The sequence below is a fragment of the Neophocaena asiaeorientalis genome, unplaced genomic scaffold (genome assembly GCF_003031525.2).
Source record: "Neophocaena asiaeorientalis asiaeorientalis breed wild unplaced genomic scaffold, Neophocaena_asiaeorientalis_V1.1 scaffold7, whole genome shotgun sequence".
NCBI classification, from domain to species: domain Eukaryota; kingdom Metazoa; phylum Chordata; class Mammalia; order Artiodactyla; family Phocoenidae; genus Neophocaena; species Neophocaena asiaeorientalis.
This window is the reverse complement of record NW_020185337.1, coordinates 21,685,507-21,709,295: the sequence shown is the minus strand read 5'-3', so window position 1 is coordinate 21,709,295 and position 23,789 is coordinate 21,685,507. Positions and strand designations below refer to the sequence as shown.

Sequence of the window (23,789 nt, the reverse complement as noted above, 5' to 3'; positions counted from 1 at the left end):
CCAATGCTTAGTATAGGAGTTGGCAACAGTAGGCATTCAATGAATATTTGGGGAAGAATATTAAATATAAATAATTTCAATTATCCAGGTTGATAAATTTGTGGTAAATTAAATCACTGACACTAAGAGGTAAATCAAAAATATTATGGGCCAAAATTGAGAAGTTCAAAGAAGGTAAACTGAAAATTAATCATGAAAATTTTATCACGATTAAAAAAAAACGACTGCTTTAATTAGTTTTTAGGTTCTCCCTAATTTTCATCTCTTTCCTAATTCAATTGAGAAATGACTAGTTCCACAAATCAAGGAAAAGCTGTCCTTTGTGGAATAAAAGACTGCAAAAGTAGAAAATTCCAGCTTCAAATCCTGAACCTCTCATTTATTGTCAAGGCCCTGGAAAAACTATTCAGTTGCAATCCCACTTCAGGAAAGCATCATCTGTGGCTCTGTTGTCACAAAACAGAAGCTCCTTTGGCAGAAGAAAGCACAGAGCAAACTTCCCTCTATAACTTCTTCTCCTCACACAGCCACCAGCAGCAGACATGCAAGGAAACTGGGAGAGTTATGAGATAATGTCATTAGATAAAATTAATAAAAGCATAACTTTGTGTGACTTTTTATGCTTTGCAAAGACTTAATTACTTTTCATTTAACCTGTTTTTTTTTTCAGCCATGTTCTCAACTTTGAATCTCTTAGATAGAAATCACTTGTTGTTTGATTTCTAAGTAGGGAATCTAAAGGAATATGTAACTATAGAGATTAAAGGCTTGCATTCCTTTTCATGAACATCTATTCTATGCACACATCACATGATTATTTTTCACTAAGGAGGCTCACTCCTTCTTGCTGACCTTCCATTCTGAAAGTCACCTGATCTATAACTATTTCTACTCACTGCAACATGCATACACAACTGGGAAAATACAAAAGTAATTATTACAAGCATCATTGCCATCTATTTATTTGCCGATTATTTGAATGGTAAGGCAAAAAAAAGAAGTGCTAGATTTTAAGCCAGTTATTTGAGGTGTGGAGGTGATAGATGTAATTGAGAATAGGATGAAATCTGTGACTCCTTTTTCCAGAAAAGTACTCTTCACGTACAATTTTACATAAAACGTCAGGAGGTTTGTAGTGTCCTGAATTCCATTCATGGATCTGAGTGTAGAAGCCCTGTTAAAGACTGTAGACTCTAAGGCTGTAACTACTTACAGTCTTCTTCACCTGCTGTTAAACCCACTGTGCTTCCAACACAAATAGTCTCACTATGTGTTCGTTAGTCTTATGTCATCTGTACCCATAACACCTACAAAAGTGATAGAATTATAGACCCTCAAAAGTCAGAGGATTAAGGGAATGGACAAAGAATTTCCTTCACATGTCCACTCAGACCTCCAAAGTGTTCTGATGTCTCAAGTTTGTGTCAAAAAACCCATTACAATGCCGAGTGCTTTGCCAGCTGCTCTGTCCATCTCACTAACTCACAGCTACCCAGCAAGAAAGGCATCATCACCCTCCTGTTACAGATGAAGAGACTGAGTGTCAGAGAGTTGAAGACAAGTTGGCCTGGATCCAGCAGCTGATAAATGGCAGAACTGGAATCTACACACAAATCTAATCAATTCTAAACATCTTGTTCTGTCCACTACTTGAATTTTACCTAATGCAAGATAAAAGGTATACATCAGGACAGTAGAGATTTAAGAGAACCATTACTTTTCTGAATTTTACAGTAAAATAATGTCCTAACCAAATTCCTAATCAAATATAAACCATTGCTGTTGTTTTGAAAACCACACCAGTGGTCATTAAATTAGTCTTAGATAATTAACTGAGTTGATAGTTTTCTACCCTGATTCAAGCATGTCAGCATTAGCGCTGCTAGAGCATAAACATTTACAAAGCAGAATGGTCAGAAGTAATTAAAGCCTGCTGAGATAATGTGACCAGTAGGAACCCAATGATGAGGTGATCAAATAATGTCAAACCTTCAGGAAAATTATATTTCAGTTTCTACATTTAATAAAACACAATCAATGTACTTTGAGCCAAAAATACATTGAAAATTAAGCTAGAGATTCAACAACAGAAATTGAGAAAAAGAAATTATAGCCAGTGAGGATAATATATTCCCTTCTTATAAATATTTAAAAATCATAAAATCCCCTTAACCTCAGTCTTTATCTAAAGGAAGAAGTACCCGCATCACAATTTCTGGAAGAGTAGAAATAAAACCAAACTATAACTTGAGGGGATGGGATTACAAAAAAAGCACATTAACAAATGAGCAATTAAGACTTAGTACACAGAATCAGTTTTTGATCATTCCAATAAATATTTAATGTCATCACTCAAAGTTCATATATATACACACACACACACATATGTGTTATGTGTATTTATTTTAAAGTCATATAGAGATCCTTCTTGACTTACTGTGTGTTCATCCTGATAAACCCTTTGTAAATTGGAGATATTGTAAGTTGAAAATGCATTTACTACACATAACCTACTGCACATCACAGCTTAGCCCAGCCTACCTTAACCGTGCTGGGATCGCTTACATGAGCTGTGCTGTTTCTGCGTTTCTCTTTGCTCTCCTGGCTTTCCTGCTCTGGGACTCCCACCACCAGCTTCTCTGTGCTATTGATCTCACACTTTTCCTTTCCATTGGTTCCATCTGATCACTGTACAGAGTCAGTATTGAATTCTAAATATGTTCACGGTAGGTACTAAAGGCTGTATGATTGGCACAATGAACACCTGTCCTGTTAGGTGTTGAGGGTCTGAAACTTGTTACACCAGTCCCCCCTTATCTGTGGTTTTGATTTCTGGGGTTTCTGTTACCCTCAGTCCACAACCACCTAAAACTATTAAAGGGATAATTCCAGGAAGAAACAATTCATTAGTTTTAAATTGCATGTCGGTCTGAGTAGTGTGATGAAATCTGACTGTCCCTCTCTGTCCCTCCCGGGCCGTGAATCAGCCCTTTGTCCAGCATGTCCTGCCCATTAGTCGCTTAGCAGCTACCTTGTTCATCGGGCTGACTGTCACGGTACTGCAGTTCCTGTGTTCAGGTAACTCCTGTTTTACTTTATAATGCCCCCAAAACGCAAGAGTAGTGATGCTGGCAATTCAGATATTCTCACTGTACCTCATTTATAAATTAAACTTCATCACAGGTATGTATGCATAGGAAAAAACAGTATATAGAGGGTTCAGTACTATCTGTGGTTTCAGGGGTCCACTGGGGGTCTTGGAACGTTTCCCCCACAGATAAAGGAGGACTAACTACCGTTTATGAGAAACAGTAACCTTTGACCTCGTGTGTTTTGGGTGCTTTATGCTCTCAGTATCTGTATACTCAGAGGCACTTTTCCACTTTTTACCAGCACTGAACCTTATTTTGTTGACTTTCATTTGTCATAGGGAGCAGTTGTTAATGTAACCTAGAGGTTTTACCACTCAAGAAGGTGCTTTATTATTTCTTTTTGCAATACTTCTCACTTATATAGGATTTTGCCATTAAATTAATGAATTATCTTTGAACACAATCTGTCCTTTCTGAGCTTATAAACTATTCAGTTCTAAAATCTTGAATGAAGTATAAATGCCAACATAATACTTCATATTTATTTACACAATTGATCACTTAAATTATTTATTTAATAATTATTCTTCACTAAAACATTTTCCCCTTAAGGTATACTCACTGATTTCAGATTTTCAGTGAAATAATAACTTGAATCAGCTCCTACCAATTCCTCTTTCAGCTCTTCCTGTGATGAATGTGGGTTTATCAAAGCTAGTTATGTCTGGCTATCCAGACAGGATACATGTTCTCCTACACACTTCCTGTGGAGAGTGTGGGAGTGGATTGGCTATGGTTATTCAGCCTATGAGTAAAACTACTTGTGATCAATGAGTGAAAATAGGGACCAGTAGGTTTTGAGCCAATCTTAAGCATCAAACACTGAAAGGTCTTTGTTTTGCCATGAAACTTTTAAAGACATGAAATGATGAAAATGGACTAGTTGAAAAACAGTATGATTTTATGAGATGTTAAAAATAACTGACAAAATGTGTTATTCTCTAGTTAATTAACCTAGTTTAATTTACTTAGATTATTATCTAGTATTTAACAACTTCTGTCGTACCATTTATAATCTGGCTTCGGCAATTTACTTGCGCATTATATATCCAACAGCTGTAAGATATCTTAGAAAGCTATTAGTGACCAAAAAGCATCAGAGAAGTCATTTCTTCTCTCTTTGGTTTAGGAAAAAGGCAACACAAGAAAAATAATCACAATTTATTATTATCTAAAAATTTCACTCAAGATTTTACATTGTCACTATCCTTCTTGATGAAAAATTTTGAAATATTTGATAAAGTGATTCCCCAAATTCATACACACAACCCTAAAGTTGTACATAAACATAGGTTTCATTGAACTACAGAATATTCAAGTGGTATTTATTCATTTAATAAATATTCATTGAGAGTCTAGAAGTGTTGTATTAGGAACTAAGGTACAACATTTAGCAAAATCAACATGCACCCTGCTTCACAGAGTTTCCAGGGGAATATACAAAATGTAGACAATATATTGATTAAATAATTAGAAAATATAGTCAGCGCTATGAGCAAACAACAGGTATTGCCAGAATTACAAGGGCATCCCTACTTGGAAAGGATAGAAGGCTGCCATGAAGATCCAATATTTATTGAACTTATCTTTGAACAGAAACAGACTCACAGATATAGAAAACAGACTTGTGGTTGCCAAGGGGGAGGGAGATGGGGGAGGGAGAGATTGGGAGTTTGGGGTCAGCAGGTGCAAACTATTATATAGAGAATGGATAAACAACAAAGTCCTACTGTATGGCACACGGAACTGTATTCAATACCTTATGATGAACCATATGAAAAGAATATGAAAAAGAATGCATATATATGTATAACTGAATCACTTTGCTGTACAGTAGAAATTAACACAACATTGTAAATGAACTGTCCTTCAATAAAATAATTTTTTTGAAAAGATAACAGTATTTATGCTTAGCTCTGTATCTCCATGGGTAATTCAGGGAGTGGCCAGGAGGTGTATGGGGTTGCTCCCAGCAGAGGAACAAAGGAGGCACAACAGAGAAATAAAATAGTATTAGCAAATCTAACTTATAAATAACAATACTGAGGCATTTCCCACAATTCCCAGAAAGAAAAATTAGGTAAAGTTTATGGTTTCCTCACACTTTTCTCTGCAGAATTAATGACTACAGAATATTTTCTACAGTCTAAGGTTATATACATTTATGTTCCCTTTGCATACAGAAGATATGAATATTTTCATTTTTTAGAATGAAAAAGAGAATCATTAATAAAAACATTTTTTTTTGCTGCCATTCCCAATGGAAACTAGAAGTATTCATATTATACTCATTCTTATAGCAGCTTTGAGAGGCAGATAGGAATGCATGTCTCCTTTTATCTTAGGTTAGAAATAAGATATGTAGTGGTATAGAACTGTTTACATACAAACCTCTTCTAAGCATGTTGATGCTTTAGGGAACTTTCAAAAATCAGATTTCTGACCAACATATTGACTTTTTCCCCATTGAATTGGGAGAGTCAGGGACAGGGACCTCGACATTAAAGGCATCAAAAACTAGCTGAAGATTACAACACCTGACACTGCTGGAGGAGATTATTCTAATTAATTCCATTATAAAAATAAGAACTTATGTCAAATAATGCCTTTGAAAAAGCTGAGATTATGTTTCTACTTTCATTGACATGATTTATAAATGTGTTGAATACATCGATTGGTTAAAACACTGATTAGTGAATTACTTCTGACATTGAGTTAAATGTTTCCTTTTAGACTATAAGTTCATTTAAGGCCTAAGTTCCTTCGCTTCATGAAAGCAAGGCAAGGCCCTCAGGTTAGCCCACACCTGCCATGTGGTGAGTATTCAGTAAGACATGGCTGAACAGAAAAACCCTTTTGCACTAGTTAATCCTGGGTGTACTCCAAGGATGTTTTCTAAGTTACAGATAATATTGTTAATTCTTTGTACACTATTAATTGAACTTTATTTTGCAATTTTGCAATATTGAAATGGACCATACAATGAGACATACAGCCAATGAAAACAAGACCTTTCTTTTTCTTGGAGACTTTTAAATCAATACAGCTAAACAAGCACAAACCTGAACTGAAATCAGTGTCTTGTGTAAGTGAGTCTATAGAATGCACACCATGGTGTCGATTCAGTGGATCTGAGAGAGGCACAACTCTGGGTACTGTGCAATCAGCAAACACACACACACACACACACACACACACACACACACACACAAAGATTCCTCATGTGATCCTATGGCCGTCCTGACCAAAAACTTTTGCCTTTGGTTTACTTTGAAAATGTTCTTTCTTTCTTTCATGCTTGCTCTTAACTTTATAGAAGCACGTTGAGAGCGTCAAAGGAAACATAAGAAATAACTGAGTCCTGATATTCCTCTGGTTTTACCTTTTATATTATTCTTCTTTTCCTCATTTTACAACAAGACCTAACGCCTCAGACATTATGGAATTTTGTTCTGTGGTGATTTTTCTTATATAAATGTGACTTCTACATGAGGCAGCTGAATGGAGGCACATTTCAAGGTATTTAAATAAACATTTTTAAAGAAACTTTGGTAAAAATGTATTCATTGATGTCTGGAGTTCTTTTTGTAAGGCAAGAAAAGCTGAAGTCAAGAGAGGGAGAAATAAAGGGGCATTTACGTTAAAAATAGAAAAAAATATGTATTCAGTTTTATATGCACATACACACAAAGCCTCAAAAACAACTTACAAGGAAAAAAACTGGTTGGTAAAGCAACTCACTATGGCCAATAAAACAGCATTTTAATTTCTCCCTCAGCCCTGAACCCTGGCAGTGAATCTGTGTTATACATTAGGAGAAAAGGGGTCAAAAAATAAGTGCTTGGGTTCTAGGTTTGTTTTGGAGACAAATTCATCAGAAACATTTATAACTTCACACTGTGAGTCTCCTGTGAAACAAAAGCAGAAGACAGTCTGGGGATTCCAGGCAGGGAGTACAGAGCTACTTTTATATCTGACTGAAGAACAGAAGCACGTCTTATCCTGGTAACGTAATTCTCTACAGAGGAACGAACATACAGGCCCAGGAAGGACACACAAGGAGCACACAGATGGGGCAGGGACCCCCAGGCAGTCAAGCTGAGTAGCTGAATCAACGCTCGAGTCTAGGGGTGCTGCAGACCACCGTCAGAACTCCTTCACACCCAAAAGTGCAAGAGGAAAGGGCCCTCCAAAGAAAGATCCATTTTTATCAGCGTGATTTCTGACCGTCAGATGCATACTTTCTCACTCAGCGCCGAAGAACTCCTTTTACTAAGAGAAACCCAAAACAGTTTGTGAAACACCATCATACAGTAACAAGTTAGATGATAAGAATTTTGTCATATTTACTCTGCAATAAAGAGGCAGAGAAAGACTAGAAGACCTGCATCAGTTAACATAAAACCAAAATTCAAGTTGCTTGAATCGCATCTCATAGAACCTACACTAGACACCATGTGTCACTAGCATATTTGTGACTCTCTCTTATGACTTACACATTTTCATATGTGGCAGTTCAAGTCACCCACTTAAATATTCAGAAATTACCAAATCTCCATACAGCTCTTGCCATGCTTCCCAGGGCCCCCTTCCCTGGATCTCTACGAAGTGCACAAAGGCCCAAAGGAAAGCGCAGAAGGAAGGGAGGCAGCTCTTCTCCTGGACAGGATGGTGACCACGTACACACCAGCATTAAAAACCCACACTTCCATTTGTAAATGCTGTTTCTGCCAGCATTACTTTTATAAGTGCAGAGCTACTTCATGAATTTAAGGTTTTCCCTACAGATCTGTACTGAGGAGAATGTAAGCATCTATGTTCACATGAAAATTAATCAGACAAACAATTGAACTGAAGGCCAGGCTGCACAGGAGATAACCCTCTCACCTATTCCAGCAGACAGGTTAATAACTTGGCCTTGCCTGACTTCCTAATTTTCTGAGACTCATTTTTAAAATAGCAGATAGATTGTATCTAGCCAATCCAGTTTTGGGCTTAGTTTCTAAAACATATTGTGTATAGCCTGGAGCAATGCTGAAATGTCAGGATTTTGTGAGTAAGGTCGAATGGTAAACAATTGAACTAAAACCTCCAAAAGTTTAATTCAAAACGTGTGCGCTTTCTGGGAATTGTATTCATTTTATGGTTAAGTTCAGTCTCGTATCTGCTTTACCGGTTTGGAAGATAATTACAAACTAGATCTAACAATGCCTGATAAACTCCCAAGTTTTCACATATTACCTAGGAATGTTTCTTTTTCTTCTTTTTTTTTTTTCCTGCTTGTTTTTAAATCCACGTATTTTGTCAGTACCATTATATCATATTGTTGGGTCAAGTTGGACTAAAGGAGGAAACCCTATACCTGAAAAAAGAAAGTACAGCAGGGAGAGGAAACGAACGTCAGGCCGAGAGAGTAGCTGCGTGGGAGATGGAGCTGGAAGGTTGCTGAGGACCCTGGACTGATTCATTCAACCCGCAGTCCTCCCTCCTCCCACAACTGGAAAAGCCCCAAACTGCTTTTCCCAGATTTCCTTGCAGCTAGGGTTCTCAATGTAAATTAGGCCCATCAATTACACGCCGTCCTGAGATCTGGAAAAGTGGAAACGAAGTCTCCTTTCTGTTGCTTGTGTGGCAGTGGCTGTTTTCAGTCCTGAGTGTGAAAATGTTCAGGTGTCCCAACAGCAGCAGTGAAGTACCTGTTATGGGTTTTGGAGATGCTGCGAGGCAGCTGTGATAGTACAGATGGGGCTCTGGCTCCAGCCTGGTTCCGGACAAACAGTGACCTCTCCCTTATGGGGACAAGAGTGTCATCGTGGGATTATGTCCAAGAAGCTCAGCCCAAATAGTTTTCAGCCCTTCCAACAACTTAAATCCCATCTTAACCATCTTCCTCACGTCGTTTCTGTTTCTGGTACTGAACCCTGACTGATAAAGGGAGTGAGGGCCAGATGCTCTCAACGGAATCTTCTGTTCTTAGAACCAAGGAACTCTTCCTGGCCCAACACCCAGAGTGTTGTGATGCCAGGTTAGAACCACATCTATGGTCCAAAGTCAGTCTATGTACTAAATCCAAATCAAAACAGAATTAAAGGAAAAAAGAAAGCCAATGGCCAAAACAGAGGTTTCAGGGAAAAGGGAAGCAGGAAAGCTAATTCATGCAGAAACATAACAGGCAATGGTCCAAAGGAATTTTTCAGCCCCCAGATTCATCTCTCTCCCTTCTGTACTTACTTTTTTCAGGTACAGAGTTTCCTCCAGCCAGCATCTCTGTGGTCCTTTTCGCAGGGTATGTGGCAACACTTCGGTGTGGCAGAGCTTGGGCCACTAAAGGAATGTGTGGTAGTAAATACAGAGCTCGAATTTGAAGAGCCTCATTCACACACCACAGTAACGAGCTCTGAGTTTGTGTTACAGGCAAAGCTGAGCATTGATGGTTTCAGAGCACTGGGGTCTATTTATTGTTTTGGAAAGACAACTTTCAAGCAAAGTTCAAAACGTATTAGAAACAATAACACCTATGGCACAGTTCCCTTGGAAACGCTGGTGATGAAAAACATATGGTGGTCTTAGGCCAGATTGAATGAAATGTTTACTTCTTTTTCTAGTGTCAGGAATTAGCATGAAGCTAACTAGACTGTTTGCAGCAGGAAGAGTCTCCTTCCATGTAACAGGAAGGAGCTGGCTTTGTAGGGACCCATCTTCAGATCCACACCTACCTAAGAGCTGTAATTTACCTTCTGATGCACACTGACTCTTAACCCTGCACTTAGGGCTTCTTAGAAGACATACCCCAGGGCTCCCCTGGTGGCGCAGTGGTTGAGAGTCCGCCTGCCGATGCAGGGGACACGGGTTCGTGCCCCGGTCCGGGAAGATCCCACATGCCGCGGAGCGGCTGGCCCCGTGAGCCATGGCCGCTGAGCCTGCACGTCTGGAGCCTGTGCTCCGCAACGGGAGAGGCCACAACAGTGAGAGGCCCGCGGACCACAAAAAAAAAAAAAAAAAAAAAAAAAAAAGTAAACGAAATTCAGCACTTTAATTTTCACTTGATAAATGGTTTACACAGGGTCATGGAATGCCCCTTCTCGTCCCTCCTTACCACCATCCTCTTCATATCTCCAACTCTCAGTGTCTACAGGGAACTTGAACTCCCACAGCTGGACCAGCGTCACCTAAGGGGTCTTCTAACACCCTGTCTTTACTCCCTCTACTATCCTACCTTTGACTTACTCATTTATTTGTTTTCTTCCCTAGATTCTTGAGGATAGGGACTGTCTTTTTTTCAGTCCTGTACATTTATTGCATAGTGCAGGGCTTCACACAAAGCCAACTATCAATACAGAGTAGTTAAATGAATAAATGAAGACACGTTGTAAGCTGGGTGACAACTGTGACTCCGATAGCTCTGAATCACTCCATTTCCCCCGAGCCTTACCCCTATTTTGTTCCATGACAACAGACAGCTCTGGAGTCCCAAACTGAAACTCAGCAATGGACAGCCCTGGATGTCAAACAATTCATCCCTCAGGCCTTTCAACGACCACAGTGATGAATTAGTAGGGTAGCTACTCTAGGTTAAGCAACATCATATTAAATCATGTGACTATCAAATATTTCAATGAACAAAATACACTCTATGAAGTAGCACAGAACTCTGGATTCCTGTTCTGCCACTTCTCTAGTCTTCCTGCATCTTCATTTCTCCGCAGGTGTCATTAGCACAGCAGTACTTGCTTTCAGGGTTACCAGGACATTTTGAGATACACATCTAAACTCGTCAGCATAGAACAGGCATTAAAAATACTCTTATTATGTTATTGGTAATTGTGGTTTGAGATATAAATGTATCTGAGCTATAAATGAACTCTATCCTATTTGAGTAAGAAGACTGAGTGAGAACATTGTTGCACAGAAATAGCTTGGATTCTTCAGGACCACTCTGACATGTTCCACTTATTTCCAGGTACATTTTTTTATTCTGAGGCCCAAACAAGCTGACTTGACAAATATCACGTCAATGTGTCCTGCCAGGTCCCTTGCTATAAAACATGACGACACTCCCACAAAAACCAACACAAGGAAGACGACTTTGCTGTCTGTATCACTTCAGCCTGCTAAGAGTGGAGAGAAAGCAGGCAGCTCAACTCCACACTTGTCTATCTGGGTACACACAAAAATGACCATTGGGTCTCAGAAAATTAAATCAGTGTATTGGAAAATCAGTACGTTCTAAATACTGCACAGACAGTAGAATTAAACAACTATTGAGAATTAAACATTTTTTTGAGGAGCTCATAATTTAATTTATATCTAAATGAAACAGAAAGACATGACACATTTTGAAAAAAAACAGCTCTGAATATGATCTGGTGACTTGCTCTGGAGAGGAAAAGATCTCTTCCTCTGAGGAGCATTTTTAGATCAATCATTACTATCGTGAATAATTACGCTTTGACATTGTTCAGTAGCTATACAATTAAGGTTAAGGCATTACTTTAAGCTGCACGGCGAATGTAACCTTTCTTTGTGATGTGATGTTTGAGGCACCAGTCTCCGCCCCTTTGCATTCTTCAGTTCAATCTGTTTCCATAAAAACCATTGGCGTATATTTTTAATGATTTACTTCCTTACAAAAATCAAAGCTCTTGAAAGGCACAAGGTCTTTTATGCCATTTCCCTCCTTCGTTTTTTATAGTTATTCTAATAAAAATTTAGATTTCATTCACTATTGCCTTTGGCAGTACTTAGTAAAGGCTTTGTAATAGCAATTAAACGTAATAACTGATAAACGATCAAATAAGAATCCAAGGGAGAAAGAAAATGAGGTTAAAAAAATTTTGCAAACTCTATCTGCCCTGACTTATTTATTTGCAGAATGTATAAAGGCCATCACACAATGAGAAGCTGGCCCACTTGCTCAGAGACTGAAAGAAATAAGGGTGAACCTATTGAAAATAAGTCAATATGTTTAATGAGAAATTTAATATACTCAAACTCCTCTTTTTATTTACCATTTATTTGGTTCCTAAGAGAGATTATGTTTGTAGGGCAATACCAGTCCATTTGCTGTAGGCAGATACATGATTTCCTTCAGCCTGCTAAGACTAAAAATCGACTAAGGGGATAATTGGAAAGCAAGAGAGTAAGGAAGATGACTCTGGTAAACCGTAATCGGTAAATGTGTTTTCTTAATAAGGACGCATTTACATTTCATTGTCTCACGCACTGGGGAAGCTCTCTGCAATATTTTAAATTCTTACCAAAGGGGAGCCTTATTCCAACGGAATGTAGCTTTTATAATCACGATTTCAGTTTCCAAAACTTTATGTATTTTTGTCGTAAAAACCATCTCAGAATTGTTTGATCTTTCAGACTAGTTCTTCCATATTTTAAGGCATAGGCATTTCTAGTAAGAGGGATTTAATATGAGATATCGTACTGAATAGAATTTTATAAACAAAAAATAATTTTGCTTTCTCTCAGTTCGTGCTGTCTGCTCAAGCTGTTTATCCATTCTACAAATTTTATTCCGTTCCTATTCTGTTCAAAACACCAGGGATATAGAGGTAAACAGGACAGATCTTCCCTTTTCGTCTTATATCCTAGTGTAGAAAACAGAAAATAAACCAACATGCATTCATATTTATGTAACTATTTTCAGATTAGGATGAACCTATTAAAAAGAAAAAAGAAAATCAGAATTGGTGTAGAGAGGGAATGGGTGAGGCACAGTTGGACGAAAATCAGGAGTAGCTCCAGTCAAAGTTGCTATGGTAGATGTGCCAAGTCTTGAAGGAAGAAGCTAGCCATGCAAGGATCTAGGAAAAGAAGCTTTTCGGCATATAATCTAGATCTATTAGGAATACACATATACTCCCTGTTCCTATCTCCTTCATTTGCATAATAAACATCATCTCCATATTACTAATTTATGAAGCAGATTCCTTTTTCCCTCAGTTTTATTTGTTACCATTCTTGCATAAAGATAGTTGATTTGGATCAAATATTATGGTCATTGATCAAAAGGATGTATTTCTTCACTCCAATTTAATGATTAAATATTATATATTACATTCAATACACCATACTCTAATCAATTCAAACAACACCATTGCTGAAAGTTACTCATAGAAGGCAAATAATTTTAAACATTTTGTTAATTTTTTTTTTTTTTTTGCGGTACGCGGGTCTCTCAGTCGTGGCCTCTCCCGTTGTGGGGCACAGGCTCCGGATGCGCAGGCTCAGCGGCCATGGCCCACAGGCCCAGCCGTTCTGCGGCACGTGGGATCTTCCCGGACCGGGGCACGAACCCGCGTCCCCTGCATCGGCAGGCGGACTCTCAACCACTGCGCCACCAGGGAAGCCCCATTTTGTTAATTTTGAATACAAAATACTTCAACCTACTAGACTTGGATAATATGGCTATTTCCAGTAGCAAATGATATCAACATTACAAATTTTGGCATAGACTAAGGAAAAAGATGTTATATCCATCTGTTTATAGCAAAAGCTCTACCTGACTTTCTTTTATGTTTTCATCTAATTTTGCTCTTTTGTGATGTTATCTTTGAAATGGTAGGATCACTCGTAATTAATTAAAGTTACATAAATTCTAGGCATGCATTCATTTTCTGTTTGATATCCAGTCATTGTTCACTAAATCATAAAGAATGGGATCCCAGATGAAGAAGTCTCAAGTTCAGGGGCTGATTTCATCTATATTACGCAAATGTCCAAGTGGGCTGGTTTAATATAAACCAAAGAAAATACTAGTAAAGTCCATGAGCAACAAGAACAACAAAAAAGCTGATGATGGTATGGCTTTTCAATTAAAACATACAAAAAGAAGTAAAAATAAAAGTGCATCATTTTAACTTCTGATTTTTCATAAGCTCAATAACTATGGAACTTTAACCTTCAACACAACTGTTCTATTTTGAAAATAAGGTTATGACGTAATTAAACATGAATCTTTTTAGCTGCCTGTTTCATTAATAAAGACTTATCAGGCTATGTAAGGAGGTACTTAGTTGTCCAGTAGCTGAAAATTTGATCTCTAAAATGTGTATTATTAAGTTATATTATTCCTAGAAAGAGTTTATAGCAAGGTGGAAAAATCTTGGGATTTAAAATTAGACAGAAATCACAAATTCTGATTTGCCACCGGGGTGAATTCCTTCACCTTTTTGAGATACACTATTTTCACTTATATTACGCCAAAAACACTATCAGCTTCTCATAATGGGTGTGGTATATAAATAACCTGGAAATTAGAAGTTCTGAGTCCTTATGATTTGGAGTGAATTACTTAAACTCTTAACAGCATCTCCGTTTCACTAGGTATTTGAATAATTAAATTGTATTGTGTACATTTCAGCAATGTGCCCCAACCTTTTTGGCACCTGGGACCGGTTCCATGGAAGGCAATTTTTCCACAGACCAGGCGGTGGGATGGTTTTGGGATGATTCAAGGGCATTGATTGATTATGGTCTCTGTGCAGTCAAACCTCTCTGCTAATCATAATCTGTGTCTGCAGTCGCTCCCCAGCGCTAGCATCACTGCCTCAGCTCCACCTCAGATCATCAGGCATAAGATTCTCATAAGGAGGGCGCAACCTCGATCCCTCTCATGCACACTTCACAGCAGGGTTCGCGCTCCTATGAGAATCTAATGCAGCTGCTGATCTGACAGGTGGCAGAGCTCAAGCGGTAATGCAAGCGATGGGGAGCGGCTCTAAATACAGATGAAGCTTCGCTTGCTTGCCCTCCGCTCACCTCCTGCTGTGCAGTCTGGTTCCTAACAGGCCATCGACTGGTGCTGGTCTGTGGCCCGGAGGTTGGGGACTCCTGCATTTCAGAATGGTTGTGAGCTATAATGACACAATGGACATAAAGACTGCTTGAAAATTATAAAGCTTTATAAATATATGTCTTATTACAAATAATTATATACATATATGTGTATATATATATAAAACATACTTCTCCTTGAAAGCTTTATCTAGTATCTTCAGTCTTTTCTAGAGCAGCAAGTACCTCATCCCAGACCACGTACACAGAAGCCTGGAAAGTGTGCCCTGAGCTGATGCATACACGATTGAAAGTGGCAAATCACCTCATCTAACACATAGAGTGACACTTTGTTCTTCTTTTCTACCTAACCATAGTCTATTTATAGCCTTAAAGAACCATCACTGATTAGAGGAAAGTAACTTTTTCTGGAGTCATTGATGATTACCTAAAATGGTATTTTTCGATCTCCCTATTTTGACTTCCATAGATTTTTTTTAAACTCCATTCCTCATAAAATCTTTCACCTTCTTATTTCTATTTCTTATGAAATCTTTTGCTCTCATTTTGAATTTAACGTTGAACTCTGATTTGATTCAAGCAACTGCTTAAGGGTATAGTCAGTGTAAGGTATTTTTTTGTTTTGTTCTTAACATGTAAACTTGTGTTACAATAAATTTCAAAGGTTTCTTCCCTGCCTGTCATACAAAGGGCTCCCTCCCCCCATAGGTTAAGACTATGAAGATGGTTGCTTAATAAGTATCTCTCAAACCCTTCAATGTTCTTACTCAAGGGATTTTAGGCTAAGTAAGCACTTTCTGAATTTAAAAAGCAGATAATTTGAACTGCATTGTAGATTAAAAAAAAGTGCTATTGTTTTTCAATTAGGTCAGTTATTGAGGATGCAATGGTGATACTGGCCATATTTATATGTCAGTCAATGCAGAGCAGAGAGTAATCTAACAGACACATGTAATCAAGAGATTATAAAGAAAAGGCCCTATTTGTTTTTATGTCACACACTGTAATGTATTATTATCTCCTTTACAATCTTTCTGTTTAACCAAATGTGTCAACTCAAATAATGACTTTTTCCCCCAACCTGAAAGATAGGAGAGCAGCCCTCTGGTTTTAGACTGCTTGGACTGTTGGAATCTCAGCTTCACCAGTCATTACCCAAGCCGCTTTCAGCAGGTTTTACATTTCTCTGTAGCTCAGTTTCTTTATCCACAACATAGGGATAATGATCATGCCCACCTCATCGGATCCTTGTAGCATTACAAACGGGAATGTGTGTGAAGTGCTTAGAAACGCTCCTGGCAAACAACCATCATCCGTATCTTCCTCATCCTCCTTTTTCTCCCCCCCACCCCATCATCTTTAGATGGGGTATGATTTGTACAGAAAAGCCTCAAATGCTCCAGGTGACAGCAGAGAGTAACAGTTAAATCCTGAGGCTATAAAATGGAAAGGCAGGACAAAACTGCTACCACTCAAAGAATGAACGCATTTGTGGTAGAGGCTGGTCAAATGCTCTCAATTTCCCTATTCTGGTCATATAGGAAGCCCTTATTTCCCATCATTCTGACAGATACACTGGGATGTGTCATTGGTTCCAGCCAACGGCATCAGGGTAGTGATGCTTAGCACTTCCAAACCTAATCTGATATCTACATAGTCACCCATTCATACTCCACCCCTTAACTGATAAACTCAATACCAGGAGGCCTGTGTTTAAGACAGCAGCCCTGGGAGATGGGAGGAGCAGATATCTCTGCATTCACTGTCTGAGGACCAAATGTCCTGTATCAGACTGAGCCATGAGTGAAAACCAACCTTTATTATGTTAAGCCTATGAAATTTCTGAGAGTTCGTTAAAGCTTCTATTCTTAATTTTCCATACTGATTACTAAGCTAATATCACTCAGCCCTAAATCCGTTCTCCTGTATTCTACACCGAGATGCTGGAGCTGGGAGCCTTCAAACCAGATGTCTCCTTTGACATTTACTTCTTGGTCAGGTTCTGCCAACGCTAGTGCTAAAAGAAACCATTAGACAAGAGGAGAGAGAGGACTCTGTTTCTGTTAGCGTTATCCCACAAGACTTAAGTCGGCAGCGGAAGGTGGGTCCAGTTTCTAAGCTTTTTTCACACGCCCTGAACTACCTTTACTGCACCAGCCCCTTCCCCCTACTTGAATATATAAGGATTGAGCAGTGCATCCCCTTCAGGAGTCTGGGTCCTAGATCTTCAGGGTCCTTCCTCTGAGCTCCAATGTTCCTTCATCAGCTGAGAAGCATCCCTCCTCAGAGTTGGGGTGCAGTTCTGAGGGGTCCCTCCGTCAACCTTTTAGGTTTGAGTAGCTCTAGTCTCCTCCCTGTGTGACTCCTCTGTATGGGTGGTTGCTACTTCTTGAAGTTACCAAACTTGTGTACCTTTCTGACATTTTCAATCTTCCAATAGCAGATTAAATAATTTTTCACATTGTATATTGTTAAAATTGCCTATTTCTGTTTTCTTGACTGTACCCCAACTTTTATAACTACCCGAGTACAGAAATCAGTTAGCCAAAGTCTGTGCTACCATAAGAAAAGTCTAAAATATGTGGCATTTGTTTAATGTTTAAGCAACGGGGAGGGAGGAAACTGATTACAAAGGTAGAAAGCTATTTATCTGCATGACGTTTGGGCAAAACTATTGGCAAAATCTCTATTTGAATTAACTCAAGAGGCAGACCCTGGGCCTGCTGGGCTGGCCACACTCAAAACAGATTGAAAAACAGAACTTAATAATGTATGTGAAGTACCATCTCAGGAACTAAGTGGTTTGTGTGAAAGCAGATCTGACCAGGAATACAGAGAGTCCGAAAGTTTCAAGGTTTGTTGGACCCAATGCCTGATTTCTTCTAAACCCCAACTGGTAGACCTGCCATTGAAGTGAGTGTTGAGTAACAAAGGTCCAATGAAAAGTTACATTTGAATAAAGTGACTCAAGGCTCATATGATTTTCAGAGCTGACACCGAGTGGACCCTCTCAGTTGAACAAAGCATCTCTGGACAAAGAGGTTAAGGATGTGGTCCTCCTGCCTGTTCTTCAAGATACGATCATGCTGAGATAGAGACATGGAGAACTGGAAATCAAGGGCAACCAAGATAGAACTCTGCTAGGCACATGGACTACCGGAAAGCGAAGAGATCAGAGCCCTAGCAGATTGCCGAGGATCGTCGTACTGAAGTACCGTGATTCCAGCAGTATGAGCCTTGAAATTCCTAAGACTTAAAACAACTCTTGGCTCCATAATTTTCCCCAAACAGGGAAATAAAATATTTTAAGGCTATACAAGTTTCATTAGGCACTTTGAACGTGGACAAGGAGAATAACAGAAAAGGAAGAACTTCCCAGAGGGCGTATCCAGAGGCTAGAGGAAAGCAGGGACAAGGGAGATCTCCCAGGGAGCAGGGTCAAAGCCAATTCAAGGATCCTCCCTGACCTAGAGGTCAGGGAGACTTGACAATGTCTGTCCAGCAGGAATACACCACTGACTTCCATGTACGTTTAGTTCTTTCTCTTTCCAAATGTGAGTGTTTATTGTGGTTTCCCTTTTCCTACTCCTCTCCTTCATATTGGGTATATATGTATGTTGGGAGCTGGTTGCAAAATATAAATCGTTTATTTATAGGTGATTGACCATCATCATCATTAGATAAGGACAATGAATAACCAGAGACCATGAATTTGAACTGAATCCAGTGACTGAAAGAATGTTTAGTTATCTCTCTTGGAAAATAATAGCCTTTCTTAATGAAAGAGTGGAAACGTGACATGAATGTTTGGCGACCCCAAGAGTGGACTTTGGCAGAGATGTCCTTATCTGCTTTTCCTGCCCACATGGCTTCCTGATATTCACCGGCCTCCCTTGCAGTTCAGATGGGGCTATGAGACTAGGTTGTGGCAAATGGAAGGATGTCTACACACTTCAGGTTGCTCCATAATAGCTCATGCACAATGGACAGCATAGCCTTTTCCTTTCCTCAGTGACCTAAGAGGCCATGTACTTAAGAAGGCAGCATAAAAAGAGGGATGCAGTTTTTGAATAATCAGTGAACCTTTGACAGTGAACCTCCAAGGAGAGCTGCCCTAGACACATGAGCTATGACATAAGAAACATTTTATTTTTCTGAGATTTGGGGGTTAGGTTACAGTGACTGAAGACTATTGCCCTAATACAGCATGCCTTACCTTCAGAAGCCAGGCTTCTAGTAATCCTAGAAGTGACATTTACTAGCTAAGTGACACTGGGAAAGTCACTTAATTTCTCTGGGCCACTACACATTTGTAAAATGAAGCTAATATTAGGTTACCCAAAATTATAAGAGAAAGTCAGGCCAAATGTTGGCTCAAGATTTTTTTTAATGGTTTTGATCTATGGTTCTATGAAATAGTAATTAAGCACTAAAGCCACTCTAATGAGATCACAGAAGTAATATTTTTATTTAAAAAATTTTAGTTATTGCATGGTACCTACAAAATCCAGCTTTATGTATAAATATTGTGCAACATGTGGATTTAAATGGTGTTAACTCATGCCAAGCAGTTTTATTGAAAACGGTAATTTACAAAAGAGCATATGACTGAGATGAAACACTGCAGATAATAATTTCAAAGAATCTATTCCCTAGAACTTTGTCCAATCACATTGCATACTTTCTTCATACCCTCAGCCCTCTCCCTACGGTCTAAGATGATGGAATTAAACAGAATTCCCATTTCTATGTTTTATCAATTGAAAGCCTATTCCTTTCCATGGTTTCTCTTGAAATTCACTCTATAATGTTTGCTCAGGACCATTGTTTTTATGTAAAATGATAGAAATTATGAAATAACTCAAAAGTAAAAAAATAAACCTAAAACCTTTGCTTATATTTAATTATATGCTCATCAACTAATAAATCAGGCTAATGAAAGTACGTGTTCTTATAAAATGGTAAAATAGCAATTAAAATACAACTAACATGTCAATTTAAAACTTAGAGATTGAATGGAATTTTCCTTCCTTAAATCAAAATGAAGTATGTTGCAGCCAACATCTAAACAAAGAACTTATAAAACTCCTTTTGCTAATGAGTTCTCTTTTCCTAATCACTGGGAAATAAAAGCTAGCTAAAGCCGAACATGTAAACTTAACGCAGAAAACAAAACAAGAAAGAGTATATTATTGATCTGGTCTTCAAATCATTTTAGCAATTCACGATTTTATATCAAAGTTATAATTTTTTGAATCCTATATATTCTAAAAAATGCCTTTAAAAAGGATGCAATATAGGAAAATACAGAAGGTAGGATTCTGATTTTTCATTATTTTTGGGTAACAGTACTCGTTTTCCTCCAGTGATTCCATTACCGAAGTGTAGAATGCAAGGTATAAACTTTAAATGTCTCTGTAAGGTCCCTGACATAATGGACGGGCGATGTCCAAAGAAACAGAAAGAAAAACAAAAATTGTTAACCTGAATTAAACTCTAGATTCTATGAAATTAAGATGTTTTTATTACCACCCGTTGATTCAGTGACGTCTATATGAGCAATATAATACATTGCAAAGCAGAGAACTATTGAGGAAGCCCTCCCCGGCCCCCTCCCCATTCCCTCCGCATCCATTCACACAAGCCATTGGAGGTACCACGGCTGCACTCACCAGTGTGGAGGTTTGCGAGGCGTCAGCCCATTCCTCTGAGCCCTCGGGGGTCCGCGTGTTGTTAGGGATCCTGCGAGGGTTACGCGCTATCGCTTCACACCAGCCCAGCATTTTCTCCTTCCTCTTATCCCTTTTCAATTTCTGAAATTCTGAAAATAATTTACATTCCCTGAAACAGGTCACTTGTTTTAGATGTCTGTTTTTTGGAAAATGTACATCATTGAAATGAAATAAGCAATTTAATGTAATACCAGTGGAGGCACTTTATTTTAGCCAGGTGTTATAGGGAGGAAAAGAAGAATACGCTGACCATTAATAACCTCAGAACCACAGGCAATGAAAACAGTACATGTCTACTCAAAGAGCTTAACGTTTTACACCTCAATTCGTGACACTTTTAGGTGGTGGGAATTCCTTGCATCAGGTTCTAAGTTATTTTCAAAGATCGGTTTCTAACAAGAAGTTCTTACCTTGAGAGCTAAGAACAGACTCAGTTCCTGATATATCTACATATTTCAATATCTAAAATTTGGCATAGCTTTTCAGCTGAATGTCCTACAGATGCAGAATGAATCGAACACAGGCCAGTGATGAACATTACTCGTTCTGGCAGTGGCATGATTATCTCTCTCATAAAATTCTGCCAACTAAAGAAGGAGAAATTTTAGGGCAAGCATGGTAAAATTAGTATATGACACCCATCACCAATCTATTAAAATAATAATTTAAAAAATATCCTTACTATATCATGAAAAAAAATATGCCACAACTCATTCTAGCTTTCCAGAACTTCCCATTTAAGGAATTTTTTTGTTTGTCTCTGAAAAAGTTACAGCAACAATAACTTTTAATGTAATGAAGAAAACATTGTTTCCTTGTAAAGTTTTACAGCCTAGTTTTTCCACTCCACTACGCTCAGTAATTAGAAATAGTTCATTGCAGATCTTTAGTTAAATGCATTACACTGTCAATTAAATATAAAAAATAATGTGGAGTAATTATTTTTCACAGTATCCAAAGCAATTAGCAATCTGGTGGTTTATAACATTTCAGAGGTTCAAAATAGCACATTTCATAGGACTAATAAAAGTAACAGTAAGAAAGGTTGCATTAACAGATTGATGAGTTATTATTGTAAATGACAAAATACTCAAGTGAAATGGATCTTAACAATGCAAATAGGAAATTAGTTTTAAAAAACTTTCATAAAAATTAAGTCTAAGATACTCAATGGAATGGCCTTTTAAATAAGACTGGCAATCTTATATGAGTGAGTCATTCATCTGAGGTGCAGGAAAATGGGGAGGGGAGCTTCAAAACAATTGTGTGAATGAGCAACAAGTTATTAATGCTTGCCCTTTCAAACACACTGCTTGAGATTTTATTTGAAAACGCTGATCTGTGTAATGCAAAATCTGCATATCCAACTAATTTGCATTCCACAGAAACTAAATATTTCCACATTCCTGGTACACAGTATCTTGGTTAGTCATCAGTATTTAACTACATTTCTTGAAGTGTACTAACAGTAAATGTAAATGAGCATCTTTATTCAAAAGCAGGGAGTGAAATGATACATAACGACCAAAACAGTTTAATCAAGTACAAACAAATGTCCTACTTGTAAGTCATTTGGCAATTAAAAAAATTTTTAACTCCATAATTAAATATATCACTTTAGTGCTTATAATAAAATGTTGAATTCATGCATGAATAAAAAGCATAATAAAGTGGCCCACAAAAATTATATCATCAGTACCCATTCTGGGATATGTTTTTAAAAGCAGTCGACTTCTTATTTCCTATTCAGTTTCTGAGATTAAATAAAGCAGTTTAATTTCATTTGTAGCCTTCTCTTGTGATGGTGGTGGTCATAGCTATATTCCTCCTTATTCAGTCAACATTAATTCTTAAGTATTTCTTGAGCCTCTACTATACTGTAGGTACTGAAGTAGGCATGGAAAAGCCATAAGAGGAAGATTACGTTCATTTTTGATTTGAGTCAGATTCAGTGCAATATTCTCTAGAATTTTAAAATCCAAGCATAACTAGGATCTTCCTGACTCCCTAATTTTTGAATTTGTGAACTTATATGCTCAACTTCAAGGCGACTGCCTGCCCCTTTTGATCTTAGACGTCCCCCCTGAAGTTTGCTTGTGCAAACCATCTTTCTGAACTGTTTTGTTGAACAAGTCATCATGACAGGGCTATTAAACTTTGGACTATACCTGCTGATGTAGTATAATAAAACGTCAGCTGCGTTTTAGTTTTTTTCTTTTTTTTGCATGTAACAGACATTATCTTAATTCTAGGATGATTAAGTAGGTTAAATAATTCAACCAGTTAAAATACATACTCTTTTCCCCTAAATAATGTGTTAATAATCATCACCGAATATTTACCATGGACACTGTCCTGTCTGTTGTGGGAAAACAGAAAAGAAACATGATACACGGCTATGGCCTGGAAGACCGGAAAGCTTCTCTTTGAACTTGGACATATTCATAGGAATATTCACAAAGAAAGTTAAATGTGTGAAATGACCAGAGCAATCTAACTAGACAGCATCACTTCACCTTTTATCATATGAATGAAGAATGTGTGAGATTATAATAAAGACCTCTGATGTTTACATTACTACATCTGGACATTCACAACATCTTATAAGAGAAAAGCTTTGTCTAATGACGTGCTCAGTATAGTATGCATCCACCCACTTTACTAGCTACTTTTGAGTTGAAGAATCATATCTGAAAGAAGCCAATGTTTCAGTGGCCTCCAAGGAAGCAGCACAGGTGTAGGTGACATGAAAGAGAGGGAGACAGGGAAGAAAGGGGAGCTCCACTGCACCATCCTGTAAATTCCTGTGGGTAAGAGACTGTGACAGTTGCTAAAGGTAATACCTGCTTCTCTATTATCACAAAACACTCAGACTTTAGGTTATACTTCACAGCGATCTTTTTGGCAACATGGATGACAAAGTAGAAATTCCAGAAATAGTTTAGGTTATAGATTTGAGATAACTGAAGGGTTAATAATGGTGATTGATGAGCCTCTGAAGACCAGTATTCTTCCTACACAGGTCTGGAGTGCTCATCATATTCTGAGGTGTAAGAATATACTGTCAGTCAGAAGGGTGGGCAAATTATGAGCATTT

The 23,789-nt window shown here is 38.1% G+C and overlaps 1 protein-coding gene across 1 annotated transcript in view; it reads right to left on the bottom strand.

Annotated features, from left to right (window-relative positions):
- The window catches only part of MARCHF1 (membrane associated ring-CH-type finger 1), a 533,052-nt gene that overhangs the window by 293,499 nt on the left and 215,764 nt on the right, over positions 1-23,789 (bottom strand). Inside the window, exon 2 of the mRNA XM_024736081.1 lies at positions 20,633-20,781. Within this exon, the coding sequence (XP_024591849.1) occupies positions 20,633-20,743 (111 nt within the window). The 5' untranslated portion in view covers positions 20,744-20,781. The remainder of the gene's footprint in view (positions 1-20,632; positions 20,782-23,789) is intronic.